We start from the raw sequence: 9,196 nt of genomic DNA, 5'->3' as shown, positions 1-9,196 counted from the left end.
GGGGGGGGGGGGGGACCACATCATTCAGGAACAGTGGTGGTGTTTGCCCCTTTAGCTAAGCTGTGACCCTTTTTAGATGTTCCGTCAGCGTAGACCCTCAGTGACGGACAGACAGCACAGGCTATGGCTGTTGTCACATGGAATCATCTAATGCAGAACTGGGCAGGGAAAGTGAATAATGTAAGCATTTCTCTACCCCATCTGCTTTTTTACAAGCAAACACCTTTCCTCATGCCTGGGACCAGGGGACCGATTGGTGTGGTGGCTGTCAGAGTCTTGCAATGCTTTATGGGAATTGCAGTTGCACAACAGCTTGAGTGCCAAGATTGCCTACCCCTGCTAAAGAGTATTACGTGAGTGACAGCTCTGAGTCTGCTGGGGCTGCATATGTCACTTCCAAGATGGTGGTGCAGCATCAGTCTCAGGGCTTTTTGATTTCTACACAAGGGAGGATTTTAGAGGTAAATAACATGCATAAAATATGTCAAATGCACATGTAGTCATATGGGAAGATTGTTGTTGAAATGAATGGTCCAATATTGCAGTGCCGTCCGTCCGTTTTTTTACTACGGGCGGACGGCAAGAGGTTAAAGAAAAAAATTAACTTTAATGGGCATTACAGTAATACCTTGGTTTATGAGCATAATTCGTTCCGGAAGCATGCTTGTAATCCAAAGTGCTTGCATATCAAAGCAAATTTCCCCATAGGTAATAATGGAAATTGAGATGATTCGTTGGCTGGTGTGAGGGGGACAAGAGAGAGGAGGATTATTGTGTAGGACAACTTTCACTATCACTAACAAAATCACTGCTATCTCTTGGCTGAATGGAATCTTTTTCATTCCGTGAAACCTTAACAAGGAATCTATCCAATGACACTTGCTGTTGCCTCCTTTTGAGGATTTTGCGGAAATGTGACATTGCATTGTCGTTAAACAGATTCATCGCTCACATTGCTACAGCCTTAATCGGGTGGTGCTTTTCTACAAAATTTTGCTTGTATTGCAAGACATCGCTCGTATATAAAGGCAAAATTTTTCAGAAATGTTTGCTCGTCTTGCAACACTTGCAAACCAAGTTACTTGTAAACCAAGGTATATTTGTATATAACTACAATTTGTCTATAAAATAATTGTTTATGATCCCACAGCCTACATGAGGGACAATACAGCTTTGAATTCAGTGGCAATGCAGCAGTGTTGTCCCCCATCACAGAAAGCTGCATGCAGTGAACTTACTAGCAGGATTTGTGACACTTTGCCGGGGGCTAATGGGAAATGGTAGGGGCAGATGCACTTACAATTACAGTCGGTGCTGCAGCACATTTGTTTTTATTTTGGGAGGCCATAGTTCTACTTTAATTTTGTAGATCATCTACAACTGGGCCGTCACAAAGTTATGTTGTGATATAAAGATGAAACATTGCTTCCGAATGTCACATTACCACTGACTAACATCAATCACATTCTTTGAATTGTTATAGGCATCCGAAGAGGAAGAAATTGTGGATCTCATGCTCATGAAAATCTGCAGTTTTCTTGGTTTGAGGTACAAGAAGGAGGTGAATGGAGGGGAGACAACAAGCACCAACAAAAATTAAAACCGAACATAAATGTGCATATCAAAGTGTAACTTGGCAAACTGAATGTTTCATGTCAGGGCAGTAAGATCATTACAGAAAAAAAGCTGCCATATCCCTGTGCAGGTCCTGGAGCCTAGCTCCCTGCCCCCTTTGACACCATTATCTGGCAACCTTAATCTGGCCATAAACATTAGGGTCACCATACACATTACAATCTGTCCATAAAATCTTTGTACAATCAACTTTAGCTGTACCAAATCTATGTAATATAAAGACCTTGCCAAACTATCCAATCAATTTGTATCCAATCAGACAGTTCCTTATAAAAAATTGATAATACAGAGAATGTATGGTCAGGTTGTACTGTGATATTTTCTTCCTTCAACCCACGGGCTGAACAAAGAAAATATTACAGATTCCTCCATCAATCCTCATAAGCTGTCAGAGTACCCGAAGCTCATTGGCTGCCAGCTCTGTTTGTTTTTTCCAAGCGGCTCCTTCGATCTTCATATAGTGTGTGGCCAGATTAAGATCTACCAACACGTATGTGGTGACCCTTAGTAAATCATAAGGACATTGTATAGAGATTGCGTAATCAGATTGTAATATGCATGACCAGGATACTATAAAAACTATAGCAGCATAACAGATTATATGAAGTCCTGAATGCTATCTACAGCACTTGTTGACTCTCTAGCTTACAGTATTAACTTTGCTACAATGAAGGCGGAGCTACACATAAAGTAATATACTTAGCGACCTTTGTTATTATCAGAGACATTTTTCATTCAGAACAAAGGTGTAGGAAGATATCTGTGTGCTTGTTTTCTCTGTGCATTCAGTGGTAAACTTAGGTTTTCCTTTTGTCGAATGTTTTCTGAATGTCAGCAGCAGTAAATCCTTTTCACAAGTCCCCACCAAATACCATTATAATGACACATCTAGCTGTCATACTTTTGAGAACTGGCTGAAGGAAATGTTTCCATAACACATGAAGATTCTGGTTGAAAGGACCACACAGGTCTAACACTATCTTCTATAAACCAGCCCCATGATGTTATATAACTGTATATCAGTCTCTTGTAGAGCTAGAGAGGGGGAGGAGAAGCAGCACAAGGAGACAATCGGGTGCGCTGCAGTACACGAAGCATGCTAATAGAAGGATTGAGCAGAGTGATGGAAAGATGTGCTCATCAGTCTGCTGATTCTCCTTTCACTGTCCAGTCACAGGGTGGGGGTAAGGATGAGACCTGTAAGTGAAAGTAACATTGCAGTGGAGAAAGATCAGATCCCTGCCTCTGCTAAACAGGACTGTGCAGGGTGGCAGAGCTGTGTGGCAGTCTCAGGACTGGTTGGAAAGAAATGCATATTCCTTTTGGCAGGTAAAACAGTTATAATATATGTATTCAATTTTTGTGGTTAGCTGTTTGCCTGGAGTTCAGCTTTAAACGTTATATGAATAAATACTATATTTCTCAGTGTAATAATGTAAAAGCTGGAAGTAATAACTGCAAACATACATGTGCTAACAATAAAGTGTGTGTACCGCATCAATCTGCAACCAGTGTGCCGTTATATTTTAGCCACTGCATAGTTCATTTCATTGCCCCGAGGAGTCCCATGCAGGCGACGCTGACTTGTTTTCTGTCATCACCATTTATCACAGTCAGTGCAATAACTATTTGTTCTCAAAGCTCACTATTAGCTAGCTCTCTATTCTATAAAATATTCCCACTTACGTCCTCTTAGCTCTGATTCCCAACAAGTGCATTTTTCACATGATTTTCTACAGAAATCCAAAGGTGTGTGAGCTCACATAAGATCTAATGCATTAATAACATTTGAACGAGTTTGTGTGAAACATGGATTGCATAAATTGCAACATATTTAGATGACAAAACTAGCCACACATCTGATTGTACCATCTCCAATAGATTTTGCCAATAATTCTAAAATATAATAGTTTACTAGACAGCATTTCCTGGACGATTTCCTGAGAAACGGTAATATACAGGGGTACAGGTACTCCTAATAACGAGATGACACAGGGACCCATACACACACACACACACACACACAATAGGTTGGACTTGATGGACATGTGTCTTTATTCAGCCTCAAATACTATGTAACTATATAGCATTCTTTATGTTGTGCTATAAATTCCCTATTCCTAAGCTTTCCCTATAGGAAAAGGTCAGTTGATTTTGGCTTCTACCAAGGGGGGGATGCGGGCAATGAATGAGGGAGGGGGGCATGGCTGCCATAGGGTGCTAGCCTGGCACACTGACCACCCACATAAGGGGGCACTTATTCCTGCCCAACTGACTCTGCACACTGTGCTGTGCAATTACATGGTCCTGACCCCCACACTCTGACCACTGTGCTATGTTGTACATTGAATAGTCCAGACCTCTGCCCTTTATACATGTTTGTACATTACATGGTCCTGATATCTGCATCCAATATACTATATTGTATGTCACTTTGTCCTGACTGCTTTGGTCTATGTGTTATGTTGTATGCACAATAGAGGGGGCACACTGACTACAAAGTCCTGCTACAGTCTATAAGCTACATATTTCAGACTGCAGTCAGGGACGGATTTCCCACATGGCCAACCAAGGCCCGGCCTCGGGGCAGCAAGGAGTAGAGGGGCAGCAGGGGTGTGGAATTCCTCTCTCCCGATGCCCGGGCGGGTAGTTGTTTTCTACATTTAGCCCTGCTGTGGGCAAGCAGAGCTAAATGAATGTACAGCGGGGAAGCTGCCGCATGTTTTGTACAAGTGATCTCGGCGAAATTGTATGCAGTGTGCAGGTCTGCCATTCTCCATGAAGGGGGGGGGGGTTGGCAAGTAGAGGGGTGCATTGAGGAACCTGGCCTCGGGGCAGCAGAGAGAGTAAATCCGGTCCTGACTGCAGCACTCAGTATGCTTTGCTGTATGTTATACACTCCTGACCTCAAGTAGTCCCCAATTATTTTAATGGTGGTCTTCTTTGAGGTAGGATCAGACAAAGTGTTATTTCTCACAGTAATAAAAGCATATATTGTGGGTACAGGCAATATGGGATAATATGTTCATGATTTGGCCCACAGTTTGCAATGTTATTTTCCTCTATGTGTCTCAGGGTGCTCCAGCTTTTCCACAATCCTAGAAATGGCGGTGAATCTTCACAGAGATACGTGCTCCAATTGTATCTCTGCTATGCTGTGAGTTTCAGCCCGCCCCCCTTTGCACAAATTTCTCACAGATATTGTATAAATGGTTAAGGATATGCCTCTTGTAGAACAACACCCATTCTAAATGAATGCCTACCCTCCTACACTGGCTTGCTGGATGCACAACAAAAAATGGTGCCCCTGGAATTTGTTTTCAAAATGTTGGCAAATATGCCTGGAATGCCTTCTGGCTTCTTCAGGGGTGCCTCAACATTTTCACACAGCATCATGCCTTTCCATGGTGTAGGTGGGCCATCATCAACATGGAAAAAAATTACGCTAATCCTGGGAGGGTTGCATCCATTCAGAAAGGGACAAAGGTTCTCCTGGGCTTCTCCACCCAGGGCCGGATTTCTCACAAGGCCAACCAAGGCCCGGCCTTGGGGCAGCGGGGAGTAGAGGGGCAGCAGGGGTGTGTACTTCCTATCTCCCGATGCAGTTCCGGGCGCCGGGTGGGTAGTTGTTTTCTACATTTAGCCTGGCTTTGGGCAAGCAAAGCTAAAGGTACAGCGGGGGAAGCCGCCACTTGTTTTGCACACGTGATCTTGGTGATGTTGCTGAGGTCACTTGTATGCAGCCTGCGGGTCTGCCATTCTCCATTTTGGTTGGCGAGTAGGGGGGCGTATTGAAGAACCTGGCCTTGGGGCAGCAGAGAGAGTAAATCCAGCCCTGGCTCCACCTACTGCTTCCTGCCATGCTGCGGCAGTACTCTGATGTGAAGTGGGACCTTCTGATATGAAAGGGGGCTTGTCATGTAAAGAATCTCCAAAAAATGCCCTGTTCATATTCAAGTCTACAGGGGAGAATGGGGGAAATTGCAAATCGTTTCTGCTATGCAATCAAATTGTAGAATTGTGGGAGATGGATTGTCGATCTCTCAGTTGCACTACTGAAAATCTTAAGTAACAGCTCACACAAGGAGTAACCCATGTCAGAAGATTTTAGTAGCGTGTGACATAACCAAACCAATTTGTCTAGTTTATGCCTTGTGCGGTGCAACAGTCACAATTACAAGACAGTACAAAAGTCAAATGTAATTCAAATTCGTTTATTCCAAAATTGGAAAATTAAACATTTGCTTTTTATCCATACAAAAGAGAAAAAAAATCAGTTCCTGCAAATATTCAGCAAATAAAGACAGATGTGATTGCACACTGAGTCTACAGACACGCTTTAAAAAATAGACTTTCCTGAGACAAACAGAAGCTGATATTGTTGACCTCTCTAAAAATTGCTAGCTGCCTGGCTGTCACACTAACCTCCTTGCTATGAAAGGTTCAGTCTCTGGCTTAAAGTCACACACAAAACGATGTCTGAATTTGTTGTGACGTTTCCTCTCAGCATACTTACTCTTGGTGGATGACTCAAAACCAGTGGTTCAGAATAGCTGTTAACTAGCATTTTACAAAAATAGGTCAATGATACCAATGCTCCACCCTACCCCTCCCAAATCTCTGACAGGCTTACTTTGGGCTATTCACACAGTTATGCATTAAAAAGGCATTTCAAAAGGCCAGACACAAACAGATATTTGAAACTTGAATCTCCACTATTTACTAGTAACAGTGAAGCCCTATATAATAGTAAATAATCTGTGCTAATGGAAGCAGATAAATAGCATCAACAGGTTAAAAGCTGCTACACAAAGGCTGTCAAGCCTCAATTAATCATTAGTATAACTGTACAGCGCTAAAAACCTTCCATGCACTTCGCTGGAAGGTTTATAACGCTGTACAGTTATACTAATGAACAGTGAATCCCTACCTCTCATTTAGAGATTTATGTCCAGTTTTGTTGTATTCCTCTTTTTTATAGAGCCCAAGCATCAGGCCGCCCAGTCTCCTGCCTCAGCTTAACAGCCGAGAAAGTCAGATTTTTGGCACAAAGCTGTGAAAGAAGGTATGGCAGTCTCTGTGGGGGCCAAACCCTACAAAACTGATCCGACCGCTCTTAAGCTGGGCACACACCTTACAACCATCACAAGACTTTTGTCTTGCGATGGTTGTAAGGTAATTAAAAAAACGTACGATCTGCCTATCTTGGACAGGCAGGTCGTACTTGCGATGATCGCAAGCCCGCCCCGCTGAGGCATCTCTCATGAAGCATCTCTCTCCGGGAGTCGTGTCTGTGAGAATCTTGCAAAGCCTCATGGGATTTGTAGTTCCACCACAGCTGGAGGGCCGCAGTTTGGACATCCCTGATTTAAGTCAATGGAAAACTTAAAAAAAACAAAAACAAAACTAATACAAAATGACAGCACAGAAACACCTGTGTAACAAAATCCACACCAAATGCTATGTTATTTGTTGCAGCCAGAATCTAGGAACAATGAATGATGCGAGGTTTGCAGAAAGAAAGGCCTTCCATGTGTATCTTGCTGTAAAGCGGGTGATAAGTTGATGAGTGTGTTTGCCATTTGTTTTGCTGGACTGATTTGGTGCAGTGACACATTGGGGGTCTCAGCTGCCGTTGTGATGTGCGGGGTCCCTTGTGTGTCCCTGCGCCTTTGAGAGGGTTGGGCTACCTCCTGGCGAACCTGCACCCAATTTTATCTTTTGCCACATGTGCTCCAAGATGGAGACTCTCATAAGTTAGAGTTAGGACCGCACAACACAGAGGTGCCTTGGCGCGGCTGTGCGGCTTTCACATATTCTGCAGAAGATGTGTATCTAAAACCTGTGTTTTTAAAGGAGAACTATGAGGTGAGTGCTTTTCACTCACCTCATAGTTCTAGCCGACCTGTGAAAATGAGACTGTCACAGGTCGGCTCAGTAGATGGGGAAGTGAGCAAACACATACCGGCGTTCGCTCGCTTCTCGATCCTGTCACGGCTCTCTGCCGTGACAGGGGAGGGGCTGGATTGGCCCCTCCCCGCTCCGATCCTCCAGTGCTGACTGGCGGAACGGACGGGGGAGGGTACAGCTGGCTCTGCCTCTACATAGGCAGATCCAGCTGTCACTCACTCAGCTGGGCGGATCCAGACACAATTGTTGGGATCCGCTTCAGCTGCGGCGTCTCAGTATACCACGAGCTGCAGCTCCCTATATACTGAGCTTAGGGTGACGGGAGGACGCTAGTTTGTGTCCTCCCGTTACCCTAAGGAGAACTATGGGGAAAAGCCCTAACCCTATAGTTCTCCTTTAACCTCAGCGGTGAGACACGTTTTTTTGCATGCTGACTGGTGAGTGTGCTGGGAAACTTTTTGCTGTTGCGTTTGCAGAAGGAACACACAGAAGACTCCAAAGTCTTCCACATGGAACCGCCATATTAGTTTCACTCCTATGATTGCAAACTTGTCTATTTAAGTCCCAATCTGAACAATTTAGTGATTAAACCATAAAGTCACGGAGACCTTGTTCAGCTTGTAGTAAATGTCCTTCCTGATGAGATGAATGGAAAACCAGTCTGGCAGGAGCTCAGCCATCAATGATAGATACTTCTCCATCTCCCCTGTAGAGAGATAATACATACAAAATGTTGAGAATTCTAAGGCTACAGTAACCAAAAAAACCTATACGCTAAAGTCTAAAAGGCTGGGCTTATTGCTTTGCAGGGCTACACAGTGATTGTGCTTTACTGCTCCTTTCAACAATGCAAGTCTGAGTCAGTGACACTGTATTTACACCAGAGGAGTACATTATGACGCATGCATCTAGTATTCCAAGGTGGTAAGCAATGGCAACCCTTGTAGTGGCTCACCCACAACAGGTTGCCTTCTAACAACAAAAATAACAGAAAGCTTGCAGAATGTAAAAGTAATCCTTTATAGTATATAGAAGAGCACAGACAATGTCCAGTCCCTGCACATGGAGGCTTCTTCCACACATACCACTATTTCACTTTCAGGAAGCATGCACTACCGCCTTACGTCTTTTCTGCTATTCGCTCCTCCACTGCCCACCACTCACTAAGCCTGCCCACTCTCCAATCTCCTCCACTGCCCACCACTCTTTAGGCCTGCACACCCTTCACCCTCTCCTACACTGCCTGCCCCCGAGCCTGCCCACCATTCACCCTCTCCTACACTGCCTGCCCCCGAGCCTGCACACCATTCACCCTCTCCTACACTCCCTGCCCCAGAGCCTGCGCTCCATTCACCTTCTCCTACACTGCCTGCCACCGAGCCTGCACACCATAAGCTCTCCCCCAATATCCACCACCAAGCCTGCACACCCTCAGATCTTCCCCCTTGCTGCAACTATGCCTGCACACTCTACTCTCTCCTCCACTGCCCAACACTCACTAAGTCTGAGCACCCTTTTCCCTCTCTTTCACTTCCCACCACTAAGCCTGCACGTGCTACACTCTCCTCCACCACCCACCACCAAGCCTGCAAACTCTCCGATCTGCCCTCCATCTGCCACTGCCACCACTCAGTGGCGTAACAACCGGGGG

At 44.6% G+C, this 9,196-nt stretch overlaps 1 protein-coding gene across 1 annotated transcript in view; it reads left to right on the top strand.

The window, feature by feature from the left end:
* Window positions 1-1,600, top strand: part of PKD1L2 (polycystin 1 like 2) — a 78,912-nt gene extending 77,312 nt beyond the window's left edge. The window contains exon 43 of the mRNA XM_018555386.1: window positions 1,484-1,600. Within this exon, the coding sequence (XP_018410888.1) occupies window positions 1,484-1,600 (117 nt within the window). The remainder of the gene's footprint in view (window positions 1-1,483) is intronic.
* The last annotated feature ends 7,596 nt before the right edge of the window (window positions 1,601-9,196 follow it).

Source organism: Nanorana parkeri, unplaced genomic scaffold (genome assembly GCF_000935625.1).
Source record: "Nanorana parkeri isolate BGI_ZX_2015 unplaced genomic scaffold, ASM93562v1 scaffold195, whole genome shotgun sequence".
Lineage (NCBI taxonomy): Eukaryota > Metazoa > Chordata > Amphibia > Anura > Dicroglossidae > Nanorana > Nanorana parkeri.
This window is presented reverse-complemented; position numbering and strand designations above follow the sequence as displayed.